We start from the raw sequence: 25,582 nt of genomic DNA, 5'->3' as shown, positions 1-25,582 counted from the left end.
GTAAGGCAGCTCAGAGCATTGGCTCAGCTTCAGTTACTTGTACCTGCTCTGTATAACATCTTCTTATGTCTCACTGGAGTCCTAAGTTGTTGTTTTTTTCCTTTTTTAATTTTTGTTTTTTAATATTCACTTTTCAGAGATTTAGAGGAGGATTTTTATTGCAGGGTTTGGAAGAACTGTGGAATATGATCCACCAGGAATCCTCAAACAGAAAGAAGTGGGTTAGGGCAGTGGACGAATCCCTAAAGGAGATCGAAAGGAGTCGAGCCGTTAAAGTGAGCTGAAGTCTTAATAACTGTTATTTAAGCATAAGATTATTATTTGCTGATAATGCTGGATGCAGAGCAAAGAGTAGCTTGTTTCCACAGGAGTCAGAGGTCTGCCAGTAGTTCTGTTGTGTGGTGATTGCTTTCTTTTCACCAATAACTATTCACTCATTTTATGCCCACATAATCAGGAGAAGATACTTTTTTCCTAGTTTTAAGGTGTTTCTTTCTTTCACAATTATCTATACTAAAGGTGCAAGGAATATGTGAGCTGCTTTTCTTTTCGTGGAGGGTTGTGTAGGTCAAACTTTCATCTGGTCTGTTAGTTTTTGGGGGATGTACCTATTCTGCAGCTGAGAAGGAGCACAGGCATGACCTAGCTCAATTTTAGTTTGGGTTGGCTGGGTGTCAGAAGCAGACGTCTTGCAGTTTTGTAGTCTTCAGCCTAAGCTATAAGAGTCAGTGGACATCACAGGAAATGTTTGGATAAAAAAAATGGATAGACCATGGAAGAGCTTGCTGCACTGTCCTTGCAGGCAAAGAAAAGCTGTTTGTTCTACCGGTGCCAGTTTCTCCTCTCTTTGTAATGCAGGCATGATGAGTAGGTCCCCGAGTATCACCAGTAACCTTTCTGTTGGATTAGCTACAAAAAATGTCAGAGATGACCACATTTACTTTAATTTTGTGTTCACTTAAAACAGGCACTGGTGGATTCCCTTCAGATACTTAAAAGGAAGTTGGTTTGATTTTTAAATTCATATTGCAGCCTGTCTGCAGAGCACTCAATTATCACAGATATCAAAGAGAAATCTGTTGAGTAGTAACAAAGAGGAATGTTTTAGTTACTATTTTTATGAATTACTGAGAAAAATCAGTCTTTAAGGTAACTAAGATTAATATTCTAAAATTTACTTCTCAATCTGTGTATCATCCAATTGAATTCATTGTAATGGAAAAATTGTCTTGTTCATGTGGTTTTTTAACTTGGGAAACTGATATTTGAGTTACACTTTTTGTTGTTGCTTTTCTTTATTCTTTTATTGCACAGATAGCAGATGTACTGTCCAAGTATACCATGCAGCTGGAGGAAATTTCCTTCTTCTTGGCAGCTGATGTTCACAAGCTCATTAACGATAAGGCCATGGTAAATGTTTTTACCTGGGGCAAGATAGCAGACTGAATATTCCTAGAATGTCTGTTTTTCCCCACTGAAATTTGTTTTTTCTACCTACCAAATACGGAAGAGATTTCTACTTTTCAGGGTATTCTTTATCATTTGTGTTCTTTTCTCCCTCATTTTCCATAGAAGACACTTTTTTTTTTTTGCATGTTGTATGCTGCTTCTACTCCTGGTTTTATTTTTTAATACACAGACTATAAACAGAGCACTGTTGCGTAATGAGAGGGCAACTGCCAAGCTGCTCTTTAATCTAATGAAATCAGAGCTCGAGAAAGAAAAATTGCATCAACTAAAATGGCAAGAGAGAGTCAAGGACTGGAAGCTCATCCAAAAAAACCGTGTAGTTCAGAGTTTCAGGTCAGAAATTTTGCAGTCTTATTTTGGAGAGTGAATAACACAAAGTGACTAGTGTTCACTTGGGGTTTCTATAAACAGTAATACTTTATCATTTTGTCCTTATACATATCATGTATGATATCACATGTATCATGTGTCCATTATACATATTCTTCTTCCATCCTGCAGAGAATTTATGGCAAGTGAAGAAATACAGAATCCCCCAACTGTGAAAACGGAAATGGAAAATATGATAAAGGAGCAGATTGTACTTAGTGAACAGAGACTGAGGGTTTTGCAGCACACTGGGTATGGCAAAAGAGGGTATAGCATAAAGGAAAACAATTCTTTCTGGAGTTAATGAGGGACTTGGCTACAAACTGCACTTTGCTTCCTGTCAGCGTGTGGTTGTTAAATTCAGCACTAAGGCAGGGTCTAAACCTATTTTTGTACCGCTCTTTTTAATGGAAAAAATGCATTATTGATTTTCACTGCACCAGCTACACTAAATAGGTGGTGATTGAGGGCTAAAAATGCAGGAATGCAAAAGTAATTCTTACTGACATTTGAAACATGGTAGAAATGGGCAGACAAAGATGGGTGGAGAACTAGAAGTTGATGCTTTTGTCAAAGCATTGTTTCTCCATGGGACTTCAGTTGTCTAATAACTTAAGAGAGGAGTCTGGATAGAAATCTAACACTGCTGTATTTGAATATCCACCCTGCAAACAAGAAGCATTTTTGGGTGCAATGCATTACAATATTTACAGGGAGATTTTTAAAATGGATGTAGGAACAAGGTAGATTACAGTTAGTTGCTTGTTGAGCAGTAAACAGTTGGCCTCGAACAACAACAGACTCTTTGGTTTATTTTCATTGCTGAGATGGCTTTAAATAAAATAAAGCACAGTAGTATGGCTACTCTGATGCATAATTTTATATTTTAAGTACTGACTGATTTGTATTTTAAAATACCTGACTCTTCTTTCCTACTTTGATAGCACCTTGTTGCCTTCAACACATACAAAATCTGAGATAAATGAATGGTACAAAACTCTGGAGAATTTAAACAAAATTATAGGTAAGTTGGGAAACAGTCTGGAATTCAAGCAATACTTTCTTCTTTCCAGGTAACGATGAGGCAGAAAGTTGCTTTGAGAGTGCATGTTTGCTCTCTTCTTTGTTCTGTGTGTTCCCTCATACCTTCTCAGTTGCTTTGAGGTTGCAGTGGGACCCAAAGAAGCTGCCTGTGACATCACTTTCCTTTGGCCAGTACAAACACTTGTGCATAGTGAGATCCAGCAGGAACTGGCTTGCTTAGAATTAACCTGGGGGAAATAGAGGGTTAATTTTGACATGAATCAGTTCTCAATCACACAAAAATACTCAATTTTAACTCTTGGAGAAGAAGATGGGAAGCACTGGAGATACTTCCTTTCTCTTTATCCTGTAGTGTGCCTTCCCTGTGTGTGTCTGCCTTCTCTTGCTGCAGAGCACATCCTGTTGTGATGTCTGTAGCCTGTATGGTAGCAAAGAAGTTGGTAGCAATTGTAAATGACTTGCAACTTTTAAGCATAATGATAAACAGCTTTGTATTAAAACATCTTACTTGATTCCATGGTGGTGTCACACAGGTGTGCAGACACTGCTGGCATCTGTTCCCTGTGCTGAGATAATACGGGAATCTGTGACTGTGAAATATGGGAATCTTGACTGTGGTCTGTTCCGTGTCATTCAGACACCCGTAATGCAGAGTGCGTGGAGAAAATGCGTGTCCAGTATGAGCTGGTGCAGGGCAAATGTGAGGAAAAAGTGCAGATCTGCAAGGTGAGTGTCACAGCTTTGGGTGTGGTAGCCATGGTACAATTGTCGTTACAGTAAAATGTGTCTGAGGATCCACCAAACATTGAGATAACAAGTGAAATTACTTTTTAACCTCTGTCTTACTCTGTTAAAAAAGTAACCATGCATTCGGTTTCACAGTAGTGTTTGGTATTTGTACTTGAACTGTGTAAAAGCCATAACAAATGCTGGGAATGAAGGGAGTGCTGTCTTACATTTACGTGGAGGATGCAAGGACCCTCAGCCTTTGTGCTAAATCTGTCGTATCTTGGGAAAGAAATTCTACCTCTCTGCCTCAATTTCTCCCTTAGTATCCAATGGAACTGTATTGTTTTCTAACAGAATGTGGGGTCTAGGAGGCTGAATCTTTCTCTGTCCATCACAAGAGAAGAAACACTAAGTTTAGCCATGCTCTCTGAAAGCCATGCAGTATTTGTTATATGCATGTCAATAATTCACTGTTCTTTCATTTAGATGAGCTTGTTGGATATGAACATTTGCCCAGGAGTTGTTGAAATTGTGTATTGCGACATGCTTCAGATGACTGAGAAACTAAAACACAGGTTTGAAGAAGAACTGGAGCACATGGGTGTATGTTTATTCCATTTACTTCTATCACTCCCTGGGATTAGTGTGTTTTTCCTGTGCTCCCACATGCAATGCCTTCTGCATTGTAGGCTATTGATGTCACATTGGAAAGACATCCACAGTGTGACTGAACACTACAAAGAAACGATGTTTGGTGTGATTCACACAGAAGAGTTCATAATTACTGTGTTTATTATTCATAATATGAATATATTGTATTTTTATTATCGTTTATATCTGAAATATATGTGATAGAGATGAATAACATATGGCCCAATCCCAAATTTCTTCCAATCTGATCTTTTGTGATTCTATGCATAAGAATGACTGGGCAGTTGTTCCTAAAGTGATAGATTGCAGAATGTGATTCTGTGCTTTACAGTGCCAGAATAAACAGAAGTTTTGGTAACTCTCACTTGTAGAATAAAAATCCACATTCTTACTCAGTTTACTTGGATTTTTTTTTTTTTTTAACTCTCCAGATAGAAGACGCTATGTTGAATACTGGTCGTGTAATTCCAGGCAGCCTTTTATCATGTTACGTATCCTCTTCCTCATTCATTTCACCTTCCAGCAGTTTAAAAATAACTTGTTCACTTGAATGTTTTTCTTTAGAGTGATTTTAAGGAGATGGCTAAACAGCACGAGCAGCATTGTCAAGGCTTGTACAGCTATGTTGAGGAGGCTGTGGGTCTCTGGGATGTCCATCAACTCCAACTGTCCCAGCAGGAAGATGTGCTTCAGAAGAAAGTAGATGAATACAGATGGGAACAGGATGACATAATACAGGTATAAACATAAAAGCGAGGATGTGGTATAATGTAAAGAAAGGACTTCTTAAGGCAAAGAACCATCTGGAATTCAATATGATGCCTTTCCTGGTCTTAAAATCCAAGAGTCAAACACGGTTAGAAGGGAAAAGGGATTTTACCTTGGTATTTATTTTAAGGATCCTTAGGTGCACTATGTCTAGGTTGAATGCACCTACATGCACACCAAAATAATCCACCCCAAAGATCTGGTCTAACATTATAGGTCTTACTAATTGACATATCTATCAAAGATTCCCCAGTGAGAGGCTCGAATGAGCCCCCCTCCCCAAGGAGCCTTCCCCTGGATGGTTCTGTCTTAGTTTACAGAATGTGTTCTGGAGAGGACCTTGGGCTCTGGGGCACACTGATCCTGGCTACGAAGCTTCTGAGATGTTGAGTCTCCCAGCTGAACAAACAAGTCCAAGAAAGTAGGCAAAGAGCACTAAGAATACAGAAGTTGTAAAAAGGTATAACAGGGGTATAAAAGAAAAGGCAAAAATCTTCATGGCATCAAATATAGCTGCTATAAAATTAAAAACGTAATCTCTGACTTTTATATTGGAATTTCTACTTTTCAGTTTCATTCTGTCAGGTGCATTTTTGCTAACTGCTTGATTCACACTGAATGGACAGTCCTGTCTTACTCTTGATACAGCAACAGTGATAAAGATCACTGTTACTTCCTGTATAAAGTGGCTGCAAGTTGCTATTATGAGATCTTGTGAGGTGTAGAGTCTGGTTGGATGTCAAGTTCTCATAGTTACTACAACCACCTTGGGGTGGCAATGTCAGAGATGTTCATTATCTAGGAAGATCTTCTAGGTGATGAGTTTTGTGCTAAGGTAGCTTCTCTTCTTGGTGTAACATATATGTACATAATTAAATTACTTGAATCCTAAATATTTATGGAGGTTTTAGTAGATACTAAACCATTTTTACTGGCTTTTTTATGTGGCTTTAGACGATGAAAGATGATCTGGATATAATTCTGGAAAAAATGAAAATGGCGAGCTGTGAAGAAGAGCTGGAGGAATATTTGGAGAATGCCCTTTTTTCTTTAAATGAAATTAGAACTAGGTATGAATTTTGTGTTGTAAACTTAAAAAGTAAAGCATATTTTAACATTGGTTGTACTACTTAGGCCTTGTTTATGCTATTGTGTGAAGGTGTGGAAAAAGCCTGCTTTTTACTTCATGTAAGAATGTAAAATAATGTACTTACTGAATGAGGTTAAGGCAGATAATACCCACAGTTTAGGAATAGGACAAAGGAAGACTGCTATCATTCAAAAACCATTCCACATCAGGATTCCTGTGCATACCATTACATCCATGCCTTATTCAGAAGGTAAAAGTAGGAATCAGAGGTTGGTCTGCACCATCACCTCTGCACTCAGATTTGATCTCATTCAAAGTTGCAAGGACTCAGATCTTTGAGATAGCCAAAGTGTTTATTTTGGTAAGCTCTCTGTTGCCCTTCTCACAATTAGGCATTTGTAACTTTAAAAACCATATAAAAATTAGTACAATACTGCTCTCCTTGCTGAAGATCTTAGCAGCAGGTGTGAAGCCCGAGAGGAAGCAGGTCTGTTCTCATACCCAGGAGGTTTTTTCTGTCTGTTAGATCAGAGGCACATTAGAAGAGCAGTATGGACCTGAGGAGCAGATGCACACACCTTAAACGCCTCACAGTGGGATTGTGGTTAGAGCTGTGGCTTTGGTACTCTTAATACTCATTCAAACAATTCAAAAAAAGCCAGAGGTAACAGACTGAGTGAAAATACAATGCCAGGTTGCAGAGACAGAATGTAACCTATCTGAACACATACATAAATTCCCCATAATTATCTTTGTTTAGGAGACACAGCACATGTAAATGTAAATGAAAACAAGTATGAACATTGATTTTTCTTGAATCAAGACTCAGCTTGAACTGTTAGTTTTTATTTTCAAGTAAAAGGAAAATAAACCAGAAAGGCTCAGTCACAGCTGAGCACAGTGCAGAATTAACATGGAAGACAGTAAATTGACCTCTCTTATGTAAGCAGAGTGTCTGAATGGTTCTCCATCCTAAAGGAAGGATGTAAAAGGCTTTATTGTAAATATTTCTTAACTTTTGTGCATTTATTTATTTGTAATGCTCTAATCTCTAACAAGCCAGGATGTGATTGTATTCAGTATAAACAGATGAATGGCAATGTTTAGCCTAAAGGTTTTATGAGATTGATCAGAAAGTTAGATTTAGATTTTAAGGCACTGTAGTCATACTTCATTTTATTTCTATACATACTTGAGTCTCCTAAACAGTGACCTTAAATTTGACAGGAATGAGACACTCAAGCAAATTTTAATGGATGAAGTAATGGCTTACCCAAAAGCTATTTGGGGGAAATTGACTTCTTACACTATATCCATCACCCAGCATTTTAGTGTGAAGGAAATCTTCAAACAGGTAAAAAGAAAATTTCTTCTTGTTTAAAACCTTAGTGGTGTATTAATTTTTTGTGTTAGAGAAAATTTACATTACCTTTAAAATTCAGATTATATAAAGTATTGTTTCAGCCATTGAATAAAGTGCTTTTGGTGGAGATAGCAGAGGGAAACAAAAACATTTCTCAATCCCACACTTTTCTCTCTGTCCTTGTTACAAATGGCATTTTAGCAAATTCATTTGCCTTTTGAACAGAAAACTACAAGGTAACAGACTTACAGTAATCAGTTTGAGTGTTACAGGTTCTTGAGATAGTAAGTGATCTATTAAAGACTTGTATCTTAGTGAAATAGATACATTTTGAGAAGGGATATGGATTTCTTATAAGAAAGCAAATCCATATTTTAAAATGGTGTGGCAGGTGTTTGTTGTTGTTTTGCTTTTAGAACTTGCAAGGCCAGATAGACGCCACAGTTCAAGATCAAAATAATACCTCAACAGTCCAAACAGGTATTTTTGCTTGGTTGTTTTTCAATCTTCATTTCTTTGGCTTGTAACCAGTAGAACTCTGCTTTAACTGTAAATAACTAGTTGAGGCTTCAGGAGCTGAACATATGGTGGAGCAGCGAGCTGAGAGCATTGGGAAGGAGAGGAAAATCCTAGAGTATCCTGGGTTGGAAGGGTCCCGTAGGGATCATGAAAGTCCAACTCTTGGCCCTGCACAGGACACCCCAACAATCCCACCCTGTGCCTGGGAGTGTTGTCCAGACCCTTCTTGAGCTCTGGCAGCCTCGGGGCCGTGCCCATTCCCTGGGGAGCCTGGGCAGTGCCCCAACACCCTCTGGGAGGAGAATCTTTTCCTAATACCCAGTCTAATCCTCCCCTGGCTCAGCTCCAGCCATTCCCTTGGGTCCTGTCGCTGGTCACGGAGAGCAGAGATCAAAGCTGCCCCTCCACTGCTGCCCTTGAGAGGAGCTGCAGCCCCCAGTAAGGTGTGACCTCAGTCTCCTCTTCTCCAGCTGAGCAGACCAAATGCCCTCAGCCACTCTTTGTATGGCTTCTCCTCCAGACCCTTCACTATCTCTATGTCCCTCCTGTGGACGTTCTCTAACAACTTTAGATCTTTCTGATACTGTGGCATCCAAAATTGCCCCCAGGGCTCGAAGCAAGGTCATCCCAGCCCAGAGCAGAGCCGGACAATCATCTCTCTCCACTGGTGCCAGAAGATAGGGACAGCTGTCAAAAACCAGCTGGAGAAACAAACCCAACTGAGAATCACATGATCTTGGCACAGGAAATTGAAGGAACAGAGGAAGAAGAAGATGGGGAGAGTATTCCTCATAAAAGTAAAGAAAATGAGCATGCAGAACAAGCAGTAAGCATTATGCAGGTAAGTGAGCAAGAGAGTAAGTTTGAAGGTGAAAGCAGTCTTGTCCAAAATAAGGAGGAATAGGAAGTCTTTTTGCTGAGAATGAGTAGAAAGTCCTTTTTTGCTTAGTCTTGCTTACAAAGCACACCAGATCCTTAAAAAGGGCTCTAGATCCTTTTATGGGGAAATAGTGTGTATAAAACAGTTCACAACCATTCTTTTTGATCTACTTTTAACCTTGTAGAAACCCTTTGCATAGATGTTTTTTTTTCATCTGTCTTTCATCACAGTGTTCTCAGCCCATGGTGAGTGACTGAAGCTGTATTTGTACCTAAGTTTTAGGTTTTCAGTTTCTACAAATTTATTACCATAACAAAAACCTTTTAAAACATTGTCGACTCTGCCTATGTCTTGCTGGCATATATAAATGTATAAAATATTGCCAGCACTGTGTAAATGTCCAAATTGAGAATGAGAACATTATTCTAAATCTCCCTAGGATTCTTCCAGTAGCTCGTGCACTGTTGATTCTGTGCTGATACCTTTAAAGGTAACGTGATGATTTCCAACTGTTTCCCAGTCAGTGGCCGAGAGCAGCAAGGCAGAAAGGACTGAAATTGCCATGGAGTCTCTTTCCACTGCTAGTGGAAACACTTCCACTGTTCTTGGAGTTGAAGAGGCAGGAAAGACTGACAGGACAAAGAGTAATTTTACAAAATACAAAGAAGAAGAATCACTTCCTATGTACCTGAAATATGTACTTCTCACAGAAAGTATGTTTGTCAAGCTGAAGAAAAGGTGAGTAGCAAACAATTTCTGTTCTTTCTTTCCCTTATGTAATAGACAAATTTCAGCTGTTTAGAAGAAACGTTAGACTATAGAGGCAAAAGTTATCTAGTTACTGTTATATAATTAGATATTTATGTAGTTAGATATTTAATTATAAAATTATGATTGTAAAATTAGTGTGTTATTCCACTTTTTAAATTGATACAAATAAAAGAAAATGTTTATATTGCTTTGTATCTATGGGCTGTCAAAGTACCACAAAAACATTTACCTTTACAGAACATTCATATTTTATGGAAAATTACATAGTGAGAAAATATATTACAGAAAGACAAGTAATTTGCCCAAATTCCCTGCAGAGCCATGAAAGTAAAATGCTTGGTACTCAGTAGTATGCAGCTAGCTCAAAAATTCTACCAGTATTGTGCAAATGCTACTGAAACCCTATCTTCCTATAGCCAGAAGTTAAATTCTTAGAAATAATATATTTAATAAACTCTTATTTATTATTTACTATTCTTCACTGTAATAGTTCTTTTTCAATCATAGGGTTCGCCTCTGCTTTTTTGAACACTTGGAGAAATGGTGCGCAGAATCCTTGTCCAACTCCTTTATCTTTGTAGCTGCCAAGAAAGAGGAGCTGAATGCAATACTTCTGCTGCATATTCAGATGCATCAACAAAAGCAGGAGGAGATACAGACAAATATCTACAATGCTCGAGCTGGTATTGACTGTTTTTGGTATTCTGAGCATCACATCTTCCTTTAGAGATGGTCCTAAGTGGGCCAAAATCTGTTTCAGCATTAGTTAACTCAGTAGTAGAGGACAATAGAAAGCAGCTGGCTGTCCAGAAATTCCCAGTATATTATGTTACTCATATATTTAAAATTTCTTTTTTATTTTATTTATTTTAATTTTTAATTTATTATTTTTATTTATTTGTTTATTTATTTATTTATTATTTATTTTCTATAGCTCTTCCTGGTTCGTGCTGTGTTACTTTTGGAAAAATAGACAGCAGTGCCTTGATTGACAACTGTTAATGTTGATCATGTTCAGCTGAAGATGTTGAACATTCTGTTGTCAATGTTTGCGAATTCTCATTCACCTTGACATTATTTAACAAGAGTTTGAGGTGTACAAAGAATATTTTAAAAGTGTTGAAGAAAAAGAAATTAGCAAGCTGGGAGAGCCAAAATGGCAGGGCCAAGCTTCTGAAAACATGAGAGGAAGGATTTAACTCTGTGAAATACCACTGAGCAGCTACAGAGCATCCTCCAGTCAAAACTCTTTTGGCATGGGCAGTGTCAGGTTTTTATGGTGAGAAAAAAATATTTTAGACAGGTTTGTTGGTCTCTAACACATAAGCTAAAAAATTATTTTGGGGAACAAGCAAATAATTTTTCAATTTCCCTTTTCCTGCAAAGAGGACAGGTGCTTCTTTTGGCAGCTTTCTTGAGGTGATTGGCTGGCTCTTGATTTATCCAGCTATCATTCCAGAAGGGAGACCAAAACTGATTTTTTTGTTTCCCTCACAAAACCAGGAAAAGTGTATTTTCTGTTAAAAAATATAACCTTTAGTTTTGTTACAAGACTGAGAACAGAGAGATAATGGAGATGTCAGCAATAATAAAGGAAATAGAGGAAAAAGAATGCTTAGAGCAAACAAGAGACATTTGTGGTTTGAATGGGTTAGGAGCTGTTAAGGATATATGCCTTACACAGAAGAAAAGTCAAAGAAACCAAATTGAATGTATTTAATTTGTATGTTTTAGCTACTGTGAGGTCTGGCTTTGTTTATTTTGCTGCTGCTGCTGCTGATCACAGGTTGACTGGGCATTGTGATAGTTCACAGTAAAACAGGGAATAACGTCCCTGGTGTAAACTTCTTTTCTTCTCAGCGGAACTGGCGCTTCACAAAGAGCGTCTTGAGTGCCACTGTGCAGTGCTGGGAGAAGGCTTGAAAAAGGAAAAGGCTGAATTTCTCAAATTCTCCGACCAGCTGAATAACCTCAACACAAACTTTCATTCCCGAGTCCAGAACTTGGAGCATGACTTCCTCCACGCTCCTGTGACTGAGCAGTAAGTGTGCCACTGCTGATGCTGTCAATCGCCGTAGTTAAATACTCCTGATTGCTGCCTGAGATGTTTATGGTCTACATTCTGAACCTGGTTTATATGTCATTGCTCTTCAGTGAAGACTACTTCATACAACTTGAAAACATGTAAAGAATTTCATTCTCTTTCCCTGAAGAAATTAAAATCAAGATTGAACACATGGAAATTTCATCTCCTTTCAAAGCGCTGGCAGTCTTTAAGTAGAAAAGATGTTTCATCTGTTTAGGTTTTATCCAGTTTACTGAACGTGCACAGTAATATCAGCTGACTAATTGGTTTTGAAGAAGAGTGCTCAATAGTACTTTCTGTGGGTTCATCCAAACTGTCCCAGCTCAGGGTGTTGCTTTGAGAGTCATAAATCACTTCTGAGTCCTCACATTTTTTCATGTCTTTACAGCCAGCAGTTGCCAAATCATCATGTGTGTTCCTCTTCAGACATGCTTTCCCTGTCTTTTATTATTTGCTGTTAGGTCAGCTTCTTCCAGCAACATTCTGCAATCAGAACTCCACAACCATTTGGAATCAATCAGGGTTACTGTGAGAAGTTACCAGCACCACTTGGAGGAAGCTCTAGGAAAATTAAGGAATTTGAATGTGGGTTTTCTCAAAAGTTGCAGGTATATAGATTTCATGGAAGTGTTGTTTATAAATGGTGACCTGTTTCTGGGAATCAGTGTTTGTTGCCTAGGCAGAACAGTAAAAGTAAAGTTTGTCTTGTTACTCATCTAGCTTCCTATTTAAAAAAAGAAATTTATCATGTTAAACCACAATTACGATACTGTTTTCATCACATTTGTGTTGATACATATGTTTCAGGGCTGTTTAGCTAAAATCATCTTGGAGAAAAAAATGACTCATGGCCAGTTGCTTTTATGTTTGCTTTCAGATTATTTTCAGAGGCAGGTGACTTTTCTTCTGAGGAGGTAAATGTTTTCACCAAGTGTCTTCAGAAAGAAAGTAAGCAAATTGACTCCTTTGAAAGTTCAATCAAGACAGATGTGAAGCAAATAGAATCGAGTTGCTTGGAGCAGGTAGGCAGAATTCCATTATTTCAAATGATGTTTTCTATTGACATATTTGATGTGATTTGCACTCAGCCTGCTTTCAGAATAGAACACTGTAAGACTGTTCTGTTTGGCAATTGCATGATGGAAAAAAATAGTAGAAATGGCAAGTTCTATCATTTAAGTTTTAAAAAGTGGAAAATTGTCTAGTCCTGTCTCTTGTTTCTGACATTCTTGAAGGCTACTGAACTTATCAAGAAGTATGGAAAAAAGTTTGCTTCTCTCTCTCTGAGTCAAGCCTTTATGGAGAAGGTCCATCAATCTTTGAGACAGCTACGACAGCAAATCAAATTAGAGGTACAAACAGAAACATCAGAACTTTGCTTAAATTCATTATAATAATTTTCTTTCGTACCATTGAGATTTTGGTTGAATTCGGAGTGGACAAATACTAAGTGATTTTTTTACATTAGTTTAAAACCTCTTTTCTGTCACTATCAGCTGTAAAGTGTATTTTTAATACTGCTGCAGCTGTGCTGGAGCGCTATGGCCTTGCAGCACACTGAGTATGTACATCTGAATTCACCAGTGTTTTTGTGTGGTGCAGCAAGTGACATGAAGCATTGCTTTTGTGAATTACTGTTTTAGCTTCTCCTCTTGAGTACCAGGGATTTTTAACCAGCTTTTATCAGTGGTTCTGATGGTTTGAAAGTGGAGCCTCTGAAACTCCTGTGAATGGGGACTTTACTTCTCCAGTATTTCCTTCTGCTTTAGGTAGCAAATTCCAATTTGCAGTCAGTCACATTAAAGTCTTACCTGGAAAAGCTCCAGAGGAAGAGAGATGCATATGTTCATTCTACTGCAGATAAAGAAGTAAGTTCTAATCAGCATGAAATGGTATTTAATTTGACTTGTTATTAGTTGTTATTGTTATTCATTTGCCTCACTGTGCATGTTTGTATAAACTAGTATTTTTGAGGAAGACTTACATTTCCTTATATTTGGGGCTGGGCAGGAACACAGAATTTTTTCTCGGAAAGGTCCTTGTCCTGGATTCAGCTGGGATAGAGTTAATTTCTTCTCAGTAGCTGTTCCAGCGTTGTGTGTTGGATTCACAATGAGAATGGTGTTGGTAACACAGTTTTTGCTAAGTTGTGTTTATCCTAAGTCAAGGACTTGTTTTCCCTTGTCTCCTGCTCTGCCACTGAGGAGGTTCACAAAGGAGACTGGGAGGGAGCACAGCTGAGACAGGTGACCCAAACTGCCCAAAGGGATGTTCCACCCCGTGGAAGATCCTGTCCAGTCTATAAACTGGGGGAGTTGTCTGGAAGGGCCAGTCTGGGTTCAGGAAGGGTGGACTGGCATCAGTCAGCAGGTGGTGAGCAATGGTATTGTGCATCACTTCTTTTTCACTTCTTATTATCACTATTGTTATTATTATTTACCATTATCATTGTATTGTAATTTACTCTGAATTATTAAACTGTTCTTGTCTCAACATACAAATTATCCTTTGATTCTCCTCCCCATTCCACCAGGGCAAGGAGGGAGAGGAGGAGGGTTGAGCTGTGTGGTGCTTAATTCCCAGCTGCATTTAAAACCCCAGCAGTCCTTTTTGGAGAGTCAGTACCTGTTTTCCTGTTTGTCAAACCAAAACCTCAGCCTCTTACACAATCTCATTGCTTCCATGTATGTGTACATAAACTGGTGACAGAACAGAGGCAAATAATGTTGTTTGCAAGAGTCAGCATGTTTGAAAAGGTTAGAATAGTTAGTTCAGTAAATACCATTTGTGTTACCATATCTTTCAGGCTTTAACTTCTGAAGAGTTGTATGATTTTGCCAGAGAGGTGTTGAAAGAGCTGAAAAAGAGGAGCCAGTATCTTGACTGCTTCTTAGTAAAAGCAATGATCCCACGTGCCCCCGTAAGATAACATTCACATTCTCTGTATTTTATTTAATATTGAGAGAATTTTCATGTGTACATGTTCTAATTGCTTTTCAGAATCTGTGCTTTGAATTTGCAATTGGAAAAAGGATCTGCATTATGCCGAGATGTCCAAGACACTGTAACATTAGGACAGCCTTTTTAAGAGGCTGAGTAAATCACCAAGTTTACAAAATGCTAAAGATACATGGCATTGCAATGAGTTGCTCAGTTCTTCATAAGAGTTTGTTTTTAAGGTGTAGCACTTATTCAGAGATAGATATTTCACAGGTTTCTTTAAATAATTAAAAAAAAAAAAAATCCCAAATGTGTCCTGAAGGGACTTTGTTTTTATCAAACAGGTTGTGTTTTCTTTCCTCCCTTTTCTGACAAGTCTGTCTTTATTTTGTAATCTCAGTGGATAATCATTTTGAGATTATATCCTTAAATACTGTTTATGATGATTATGGAAACCTACTGTTAACTGCTTTGAAGTGTTTGAGAGCTGTATAGCTGTAACAACATTGCTATTAGAATGACAAAAAATTTATTTCAGCCTGTGAAGCAAGATATTGTCTGTTTAGAAAACCTGCTTTGGTAGTCACTCCTACATGGAATGCTTTCACCTACTGCCTGCTACGGTCTGCAGGGCTTCATTTTTCTTCCCATTTCAGGAGGACTTCACCACTCTTGGCACAGATGGGACATTGCAAGAGGACTTCACCACTCTTGACAGGGATGGGATGTTACAAGATTCCATTGCTCCTGCCATTCAAAAAGAGAGTCTCAGAGCTGAGAGCAAAAGGATGGTGATGGGACTGGATCCTGACAAATTCCCTTTGTTAAATCCAAGCAGAATGGGTACATCAGTACTTGATGATTTGGCAGTAACTGTTATCAGAAAATTAGCAGGGTAAGTACTTTGCCTAAAGGTATTTCTCTGTCCCTTGTGGGTTTTTTGTATTTTCTTTGCTACATATCCACTTCTCTCCATAAGGCTCGTGATAACACTATAAGGGGCTTCACTACAGTATTTTTAAAATTTGTATTCCAGAAGCATATAAAGGTTCTCCTGAATTCATAGTTTGTAGCTTACCTTGTATGCCCAGAACTATTGAATAGACTGTTCATAGGTAATATTACTACATATTTTCTGCTCAGTTTAACTTTAAAAATCAGTCTAGCTGAGACTGCTTTCTTTTTAAAAGCAAGATTTCTCAAAGCCCAAAATACCCCTTTGTGAGTAATAAGTGACATCTAGTATACAATGATAAATTTTAGGTATTTAATTTTTGTCTTCTAGAGCCTTATTTTAGTTGGAAGGTGATTACCTGCTACGCAGGTGACTAAATATACAAAGTGTAAAATGAAGAGAATGACAAATGTTTGATTTGCAAATACTGTCTTAATGCAGTTTTGTTTGTAGAAATTCCAAAATTCCAGTCAAACAGTCGGTTAGTCCCATGAAATTACTTCTATATACACGGTCAGTTGTAAAAGTAACCCTATCTGTTAAATATGATCTCAGAAATATAACTCACTTAGCACATGATAGGGATAGAGAACTTGCCTAGTTTGCTATATAATACAGTATAGAATATAAGATAACAGGATATTCAGTAGTTATTAGCTTTTTTTTTTTTTTTTTTCAGGTTTGACCCATTAAAAAAATCCCAAGACCTAAATCAGGGGAGAGGTGTGCCTGTATTTCTTCTAATATTTTCTTTTCATCTAAATTGTAGTTTCTGGCATTTTACTGCACAGCTCTAGCATGTTCCAGGCCAGTGGCTTCTATGCTAGGAACTCAGGGATGGTTGTGCTTCCCAGCTCTTTTCCTGGACATCTTTACTTACACTAAGATGATTTTGGGCTCCTAAAGCAAGGAAAGCCACAGAATAAGATAATAATGTTATAAAGAGTACGTGTGTTTGTGATAGCAAAAGGGAAATGGGGTCGAGAAAAGAAGTAGAGCAGAAATCATGAAACACATAGGGGATCAGGGATCCTTCTCACAGTGTATGATGTAAGATGAGCACAGAGGTAACTCCAGATGCTCCCTGCCCCAGGTGTTCCCATTTCCTCATCTTTCTTCCACAGACCTTGACTCCTCCAGCCATTTCCAAAGCTATCCTCAATCTCTTCCACATTTGCAAGTCCCCATGACCACCAATGCTATGAATGTAGCCCATTCATTCTCCTTACTCACCTGCCTCCAATTTGCTTTAAATCTCCTCCCATCTACCATGTATTTTCTGTGACATTCCTGTGACTCATGCCCCTGCACATAACCTTTATTGCTGTTGCCACTTCTGGGTTACTTCAGGCCTGTCTGACAGAAATGTTTGTTCCTGTAGTCATCCCCTACATATTGTAAGGAAACATTATAGAAATAAGAATACAAAATATATATACACACTTAAAAAGCACTTTAGTTGGTATCTATGCAATATTCTTCTTCTTTCCTTGTTAACTATAAGCAATTCTTCCCCCAGCAAAAAAGAAGAAGGTATCCAATGCACATTCTCAGAAGTCTGCAGTTCAGATCAGGAAGAAATCATCTTGTGATGAAACAAAGCCAAAAAAAAGGTAAGACCCCCTAAAAGGAGGAATTCCACTTAAAATATTCCTATGCAGGAATTTACCTAAGCTTTGTCTGTTCATTGGAAGATTCTTACTGCTTATTTGTATTAGCCTTCTTTCATCTACTGCTATTCATTTGGAATCTCTTACCTGTTTATGTCCACATTGTCAGCTTTGTGGGGTTTTTTTCCCCAGATTTTGACTGGAAAAATACCATTCTTTTTCTCTCTCATCTGCTGCTGTTTTGTATTTTGAAGTTGTTGCAATATAGACTAAGCCTTAAATCAATGTGGCTTAATTTTCAGGTGTGTCTAAATAGTTTGTCTTCAGCTTAGCCCACAGATGGATGAAATGAGCTACTGTAATAGTGAAAACAACAGAAAAGTTTTGAAAACTGAGAGTTTAGAAGAGAATTCCAAGAATCTTTTCTCCATCAAAATACTATATTTATATTGTCATGGTTTGGGAATGGTATTTCCCAATTTTGTGCTTGTACTGAAACACTCCAAACCATGCACTGCTTGCTCACTCCCCTTTCCCTGCAGCAGCTGGAGAGGCAAATTGGAGGCACAAAAGGTGAAGATAAAGGTTGAGATAAGAACAATTTACTAGAAACAGCAATGAGATAAGAAAACAAACCCTAACAGCAGCAGTGTTATTAGCAAAGGTACAAGAGAGGCAAGTGGCTCACATGTGAGTGCTCACCACGAGGAAACCCCTGACTTACCCCACTGCCACCACATTCCCCAACAGCTGGGACCCTTCCACCCACTTCCAAAATGAGGAGAGGTGGTAGAGAACAACCTCCAGGTCCTGGCCATACCCCCTCCTGGCTACTGCAGGAATTAACCCTCTCCTGGCCAGAACCAGGACACATAGAGTACTAGTTCTAGAGTTACATTTTTTCGAATTTTTCTTCAGTTTCATGCCTGTCATATGACTGACAAGCTCAAATCATCAGCCAAGGAAGGAAAACACTCGTGGATAGTTTCAAATTAATGTTTTTCCTTTCTAGTGAAAAAAAAGGCAGAAAATCTCTTTCCATGGAAGAGAGATCCCAGCTATTTGGAATGAAGTCTATGAAGTCTAAGTGAGTCTTATCTTTCCAGAACAAGAAGTTAATCTATAAAAACCCTCTATGTATGTATGTACACATGTATGTATCCATCTATTGTGACCTATAGAGTTCACCACTGAATTTGGAGGTATTCAGCCTTGATATTTATAGGCCAAAGTGCTTACAGCACAGTTCTTCTTTGCAGCATAACAACAGTGAAGATAGAAGTCATCTGGTTCATTCTGTCTAATGTCTGGAGTCTTACTGGAGCCCATTTTGTACATTTACAAGAAGTGGGTGGGGAATGTAAAATAGCTTTTCTTTCAATTATTTTCACATCTAAGAAGACCAATACATTTTACACCTTCATTCTTGTGCTCAGTGCTCTATTAATAGAAATAAACAAGGAACAAACAGGTTCCATTCCCCTTCTCTAAGAAAATTATCATACTGTTTCTTGATTTGTGCATCTACACTCCATAGAACTGAGATATTTTTTACATGCCACACAAAACTGTTCAAATTAATGCCTAAGATGTTTAAGCATTTGGGGATTTTATTCCATACTGTTCTTGATCTGTGCATCTACACTCTATAGAACTGAGATATTTTTTACATGCCACACAAAACTGTTCAAATTAATGCCTAAGATGTTTAAGCATTTGGGGATTTTATTCCATATTGTGTTTCAAAATAATTCCAGTAAGCAGCTAGACGCACCTTCAGATATTTTTGCTTTATCTAAAATACATGGTAAGCTCTTTGGGCACAGGAATTTGGCTAAGATTGGTTTTTTGTGACAGTGATCTGGCAGTGCTCTCCAGTGAGCAATTACAATAGCTCCTTGTCCTGGCTGCATCTGAAGAGAATCTGTGTTAATATGGGGGAAGGTTTTTAGGCATTTTGGTTATTGCTTTGTGTATGCTCTAAAAAATATACTAAAATTAGCCTGAGCAAAATACTTGAAAAACAGTGAATATTGTCAATGTGATCATTTAACAGCATGATAACATTTTTAATTTTTTAACATTTTTGTGGTTTTCAGTACTTTTAAGGGGACTGTTATGAATATTCTCTGGAGGGGTAACAACACCTTGCTCTCCCTTGGTGAGGTAAGGAAATGTCATGTTCTTCAGTCACTTCTGCTTTCATAGGTTAATCCTGTGTCAGAGAAATAATTTGATTCTTTCAATGTTTGGCAGACTGTCCAAAAATTTTCCTTTCTTCTCCTGTTGTTATATACCTAGATGTGACGTGTTTAAATGTGTTAGCGACCTTTTTTCTGGTTTATCTTTCCCTTCTGCAGGAGTTCTATGGAGGAAAGAAGAATCTTCAGATGAGAATGCCTGAAGATCTGCCAGAGACATTTGAACATTGGGCAGAAATGCTCAGACTGAAACTATTGGCATACCAAAGGCAGATAGATGATTACTACAATTTCTGTCTTGGAGGTAAATCCATTCAGTTAAGACTTTCATTTTCTTGTGTATGTAATTTTTCAGTATGTGAGCTGAAAATTGCAGTGACCAAGAATTACGTTGTTGTCATTGAAAAACTGCAGTTGTCTTTACTGGAAATTGAGGCAATATTATTTTTTATGTATTACCAGCTATAAAAAGTGTAGCAGAAGGGTACTCGACTAAGTTAGAAGACCTGTACAAAGTCACATCTTTGAGCAAGTGTATATTTCTCAAAGCATTGCACCTAGAAATAGGAATGTCAGGGACAGAATTTCTGTGAGAGAAAATTCCAGGCTCTTTGTGTCATAGACACACCCTATCTTTTCCAAAAAGAATTTCGGGATCAGCTGACGTGGTTTGAGGAGGAGCTCTCTTCTGTTTCCCAGCTGGTTGTGGAAAGTCTTTTAAAAGAACATGAGCAGAAACTCAGCTCTTTTACTGCTTATACTCGGCATCTCTTCAGCAGACAGCTGAAGGAGTGGGAGGATGTGAAGGTATGTATCATGGACATACTGGAATGCTTTTAGTGTAACCAATGCTAAATGCATCAGATTGATGAAATTTTATTGCTCTCATTCTCACTGTTTGCTTCATCACTCTCTGCTGAGCTGGCCACATATGTAGTTTCTGTGTTTGCAGTTAGTCTGCTTACTTCTCCTGGAAGCTTTGTATTTCGTGGAACTCAGTCCCTTCTCTCCCGGCTTCCAGCACTGGGCTGCCCCTTTCTAATCTCCTCAGCTCTGCCTGTTAGCTTACACTTGGATTGTCAACTCTGTAAGGGCTCTGACCTTGTGCTAGGGCCAGACAGTTCCTACTGTATGGGTGCACTCCTTTGTAAGAACTGTGATGTAGAGATAATGAAATGCTGCTGTTTACTATCATTCATAAAAGAGGCATATTTTGTCAAGTAATATCAGAACTGAGAATAGAATCGTAATGGAGATCATGCAGAAAATGCTACAGTGTCTTGAGATTCTGTCTGAGTATTAAAAATCAGGTTAAAATTGTAGTTATAGAGATACAAAAAATACCTTACTTATCACGTGGTAGAAGAGATGATTATTAGTTGGAAAAAAATCCCAGAGTGAGACCAGAGGCCAGCAGAGAGGCAATTTGGTGCATGTTGCACTGCAAAGCTTATATCCAGACTGCCAAGATGTAGCTCCATTTTCCTTGTCTTTCTGAACACCTTTATAGAAAATGTTTGTGGTTTACTTCTTCCTTTTTATGACTCACAGTACATTCTTTACTGAAGGCATTTCTTTCTTATGTACTTGCTTAAAGACTATGCACCAGAGAAAATTACATTACTCCCTGGGACACCCAGATAATTCCTTTCAGCTGGAGGCTTTGTGCCAAGAGGAAATAAAAAGGCAAAAAGATCAAACTGATGGTGTTCACCTCAACACAAAGATGCTGCAGGTAATTGCAAAGCCCTTGCTTAAATGTGAACTTAAAAGTTGGAAAGGAGGGTGTATTTTGGATACATTTTTCCTCCCCATCCAAAGGAAACTTGAAAATTTTTTCAGTTTTAAGCAATCCTGTTCATATATTGCTAAACTTTCTAATGGTGTATTGTCAGCATTAGATCAATACAGACATAAATACATCTGCACACATACTATGGGTGCTTAGATACAAAATATCAGTAAGTTCCACAATGTATCATTCATAGAACCTACTGACTATGAGCATAATAATGGTGGCTAGGAGTATTGGCTGTGGTGGTCACATCCTGTGGTTAGCTCTCTTACTTCCAGACAACAGATGTCTGGAAGGGCTTCTTCTCTGTGCATAATTGACACTTTTCTACACAAGATTAACAACTGAAATAAGCTGAATTTACAGAAGAAATTCAGGAATCAAAATCCTTTTTCCCCTCCACCCCCTGGGTTTATTGAAGGTTGGTTCCCCAGCTTTAAAGCTCTTTGTTTACTTCTCTCAGGCCACTGACTCCAAATTCTACACTGCCTGCAGAGTACATGTATTTTTAATTCCCAAGCAGTGTCACCTTCTACTCCTAGCTCTGCATACAGACACAGAAACACAAATACCGTGTTTTAGAATAACACCTGGGCTAAGCACTTCCACCCAAAGTACCTGAATTCCAAAATTATCTTCTCTTTGGCTAGAAGCTGGTTTTATCACATTTAACCCAAATATGTAACTACTAGGTACCTATACACAAACCTGTACAGTTTTTTTGAACTTTAGATAATCAGGCCGTGTTAAGAATACTGCAGAGACACTTTGAGACCCTTTTATGTGCAACTCTGAGCCTTATGTCTGTTATCTGCAGCTGCTGCAGAATTTCAGGGTTGGATATTTGTGTAGTCTTTCGGAGCCAAGTTAAAAGGAGAGGAGATCAAATTGTCAAAGGATAATTTGTCACTTGTCTCCAATGTCCCAACAGGATTGTGCTGCTGAGTGTGCTCAGAGCTTTTTTTCTGCACTGGCTGCCCTCACTGAAAAGCTCCTCTTGGAACTAGATGAAACCATCACTGTTGATGACATACAAGTAGCAGGTAAGAAAAGAAGAGATTGCTTGTTCAGGCCTCCTCTTCCTTCTCAAAGATTGCAGCAGTCTGTCCCTAGGACGAGGAGGCTTTGATATGCTACAGTATTTTAAATTAAAAGATTTCTGTAATAAAGCACGCAAAGCGATTTCTTGAGAGTGGAGAGCATCGAGCTGCACCGTTAATCCAAACAGTTGTATTCCTGACATTGTTTTGTTTCTGCTGAGCATATCTTCTATTACCTCCCAGAAACTGAAATACCTAGAGAGAAGATGTTGACTTTAATCCATCCTAAACAAGCTGGACTTCCTCTAGGAACCTCTGAAGTTCCACAGTTACTCAAACGAGGAAGGAGGTAGTATTTGGAGATACTGAACACTGTTCTGTCTAATTTCTCTGCTCTAAACTGATAACAGGCCCTGTCCTCATAGTTTTTTGCTGCACTTGTTGAAACTGCTGCTCATCATTAGTAATGTCATTGAACTAGTTATGGGGTAATTTGAGTGAATAATGATTTTAAAGAAAGAATAGCAATGGATCCAAATAAAAGTGAATTACATACAGTACTGTAAAACAGTACCATGTCATTGCTCTGGCTATGCCCCTTGCCTGTCACTAGTTATCAGTTCAGTACATTCAGATCTATGAATAGTCTGTGTATTGTCATTCAGAAGAAATGAATTCTGTGCTGTGGAGAGATCCTGATGCTTTAAAAGAAAAGGTGGTTGTACTAAACAAGTTTTTAGGGTAAACCTTTTGTGGAGAAAAAAAAATAACATTGATCTTTGGTACCTTAGTAAAAGTAATGTGAATTAGTGTGATCTGTTCCCTTTTCTAACATTTTTCTCATGTGTTGGTTGGTTGGTTGGTTTGGTTTTTTATAGGAGTTGGCCAGGAATACCTGAGACTATTCTTCCTGATGCTCCAGACTATACTCTTTGCAGAGGAACTGCATCAGTTCCAACTGCTAAGACTACCCTGGGCCATCTAGCAGTGGTGGACGCAAGACAAGCTGCATATAAGGTGGGTCTGTGGGGAAGGACTCTGGAGTGGGCTGCTGCTGTTGTGGGTTTGGTTTTTTAAGAAGATGGTTATAGAATCTTAGTTATTTGTGTAAGTTTTTAATGTACACAGTGCTTTCAGGTCTTAGAGCCATATTATCCATGTGCAGAAATCCTTTCTCATGTCCATTTCTTTGTGATGCTGTCAGAAGCAGACAGGGTTGGTTTCTCAGGGAGTCTTCTTATTCAGAGACATGACAGAGGGGAACTGTTTCAGCAGAGAAGCGTGGACGGTGTCAGAAACAGGACACTGCTTTTTGGCGGCATCATAGTTCCAAAAGCAGCTGTGCCTCAGTGCCATTCCAGTCCTGCTTGTTTTCACTCACCTTTCTTTCTGAGGCCTACAGTTTCAGCCTTAGATCACAAAAGCTGGTTTCCCCACAAAAGATGAAGGGCTAGAAAATACTTCATACCTATCTTATATCCGGAAAAATCACAGATGCCTGTTTCCACCATAAAAATGATCACTCTTTCTTCACTGAGTCTGTTAAAAGAATGCAGACAACTCCAAGCCTCTGAATCACACAGACAATTGTTTTCAAAACAGCAGTGCTCAGTAGTTAGGAGAATATTTTTATGTTAAATCACTTAGAAATGTGTTTCTGCATCTGACCTGGAAGTAATCATATTCCCACTGAACTAAATTAACTTAAATAGGGGACTAGGATAAAATACACTGTCAACGATGGCAAATGCCATCAGAACTATCGATTTGCCTGCGTGTTTTATGTATCTAGTTCTGGTGCCCAAGAACCTGGTTACAGCACAGATTTGAAGGGAATGTGGTTGTTTGGAAACAAATGGTTTAATACAAATGGTTGGATAAAAGGATTGGATACAGGACGCATGCCAAAGGAATATTTTCCTGCATGTATGTTGCATTAAAAATACAGTACTTTATGTTTTGGAGCATGGACTCTTGAAAAATATTAAAATGCCTTCAGGTTTTTATGGTAGTCTACAAGTTTCTGTCTAGAGGAAATAACTTTTTAGCAGCTTTGTAATAGTTCAGTTCATACTCATGAGTTAAGAAGCTCCAGCAAGAGCCTGAGTGCATCCTGTGGTCGAGATGCATACTTGGGTCTTGAGAGAAGGCAACTCCCTAATCTTAGGGAGTTCCATTAGAAACTAATGGAAGTGAGATGAAGACCTTGCATTTTAGTAAAATATAAATATTACTGGTAATTTAATTTCAGAAGTCTTTAAAAGGAACACAGCTAATAGTTAATTATTCATAGAGTTCTATTGTCAAAGGCAAGAAATAAGTGGCCTCTATGTGGTCTTCTGACACAATGGATCTGGACCTGGATTTAGGCAAATAAAATTATATTTCGTCACTACCAATTTTGTCCTTAATTGTTGGGATTTCTTATACAGAAATACAAATGTAAACTCGAGCAGATGTTTGCCCAGATCAAGGAAGAAAGTGCAGCTCAGCTGCGGGCAATTCAGCGCTGGAATGATTGGTGGGAAGAATCCGTCCGGAAGATAAAGCTACTCTACATCTGAGATCAGCCAAATTCTGCTGAGCTTTGTTGGTGTAAATTGACATGTTTGTATGAATGTCACTGATGTTTTTCTTTTATCTTACTAATCTGTTGCACTGAAAGAAGCTACTTTTGGCCTTTTTGTTTGTTTTGCCACGTTACCACTCTTGTTTCCTCCTACGCAGTCTTAAGACTGCTACTATACTCATCTTTACAATTTAGTAACCACCTGGTGCAGCTTACAGAATCATCTGTTACCATTTGCATGTGTTTGTGCACATGAACCCTCTGTGCAAGGGCACTTAATGTGTATTTATTAGCAGAGTTTACAGGATTTTGTTGCAATTTTGTCCCTGTGAGCTGGTTTGGTCTGAAAACTCTCCAAGGTGTGGGTGAGAACTATCCTAACTAAGCACCCTTGTACAAGGTCCCTGTGCCCAAACACCTCTGCACAGAGACCTCTGATTGGAGATGACCAGCCTGAAAAAAAATACATTTTATGTTGTCTTGGTTCAACAAGCTTTGCCTTGCCTACCCTTCCCATCCCTTGCCTTGCCTCTCCTACTTCTCCCTTGTGTTGCCTACCCTTGCCTACCACTTTCTTTAATTGCCATGCCTGCCTGCTCCTCCCTTGCCTTGCCTTATCTACCCCTCTCTTGCCTTTTCTTCCCCAGCCCTCCTTTGCCTTGCCCCTCTATTACCCCTTGCTCTCCTTGCCAAGCTTTGCTCCTCCCTTGCCCCTCTCTTTCCCCTCCCTTT

The 25,582-nt window shown here is 38.6% G+C and overlaps 1 protein-coding gene across 7 annotated transcripts in view; it reads left to right on the top strand.

Moving 5' to 3' along the window:
- Positions 1 to 24,952, top strand: part of CCDC180 (coiled-coil domain containing 180) — a 37,311-nt gene extending 12,359 nt beyond the window's left edge. For 6 of the 7 annotated variants that reach the window (XM_032118109.1, XM_032118108.1, XM_032118112.1 and 3 more), the window contains 32 exons: positions 165 to 275; positions 1,315 to 1,410; positions 1,640 to 1,803; positions 1,972 to 2,091; positions 2,784 to 2,863; positions 3,521 to 3,609; positions 4,099 to 4,215; positions 4,828 to 5,001; positions 5,986 to 6,101; positions 7,349 to 7,475; positions 7,901 to 7,964; positions 8,612 to 8,844; positions 9,404 to 9,621; positions 10,162 to 10,337; positions 11,515 to 11,695; positions 12,202 to 12,348; positions 12,618 to 12,762; positions 12,976 to 13,092; positions 13,510 to 13,608; positions 14,547 to 14,660; positions 15,337 to 15,575; positions 16,315 to 16,358; positions 17,155 to 17,248; positions 18,258 to 18,332; positions 19,345 to 19,411; positions 19,606 to 19,750; positions 20,093 to 20,253; positions 21,044 to 21,181; positions 22,173 to 22,284; positions 22,525 to 22,630; positions 23,160 to 23,298; positions 24,714 to 24,952. In XM_032118109.1, coding sequence (XP_031974000.1) covers positions 165 to 275; positions 1,315 to 1,410; positions 1,640 to 1,803; positions 1,972 to 2,091; positions 2,784 to 2,863; positions 3,521 to 3,609; positions 4,099 to 4,215; positions 4,828 to 5,001; positions 5,986 to 6,101; positions 7,349 to 7,475; positions 7,901 to 7,964; positions 8,612 to 8,844; positions 9,404 to 9,621; positions 10,162 to 10,337; positions 11,515 to 11,695; positions 12,202 to 12,348; positions 12,618 to 12,762; positions 12,976 to 13,092; positions 13,510 to 13,608; positions 14,547 to 14,660; positions 15,337 to 15,575; positions 16,315 to 16,358; positions 17,155 to 17,248; positions 18,258 to 18,332; positions 19,345 to 19,411; positions 19,606 to 19,750; positions 20,093 to 20,253; positions 21,044 to 21,181; positions 22,173 to 22,284; positions 22,525 to 22,630; positions 23,160 to 23,298; positions 24,714 to 24,845 — 4,140 coding nt within the window. In that variant the 3' untranslated portion in view covers positions 24,846 to 24,952. The remainder of the gene's footprint in view (positions 1 to 164; positions 276 to 1,314; positions 1,411 to 1,639; positions 1,804 to 1,971; positions 2,092 to 2,783; positions 2,864 to 3,520; positions 3,610 to 4,098; positions 4,216 to 4,827; positions 5,002 to 5,985; positions 6,102 to 7,348; positions 7,476 to 7,900; positions 7,965 to 8,611; positions 8,845 to 9,403; positions 9,622 to 10,161; positions 10,338 to 11,514; positions 11,696 to 12,201; positions 12,349 to 12,617; positions 12,763 to 12,975; positions 13,093 to 13,509; positions 13,609 to 14,546; positions 14,661 to 15,336; positions 15,576 to 16,314; positions 16,359 to 17,154; positions 17,249 to 18,257; positions 18,333 to 19,344; positions 19,412 to 19,605; positions 19,751 to 20,092; positions 20,254 to 21,043; positions 21,182 to 22,172; positions 22,285 to 22,524; positions 22,631 to 23,159; positions 23,299 to 24,713) is intronic. The other variant, XM_032118111.1, reaches the window with a different exon arrangement.
- The last annotated feature ends 630 nt before the right edge of the window (positions 24,953 to 25,582 follow it).

The sequence above is a fragment of the Corvus moneduloides genome, chromosome 9, assembly GCF_009650955.1.
Source record: "Corvus moneduloides isolate bCorMon1 chromosome 9, bCorMon1.pri, whole genome shotgun sequence".
Classification (NCBI taxonomy): domain Eukaryota; kingdom Metazoa; phylum Chordata; class Aves; order Passeriformes; family Corvidae; genus Corvus; species Corvus moneduloides.
This window is presented reverse-complemented; position numbering and strand designations above follow the sequence as displayed.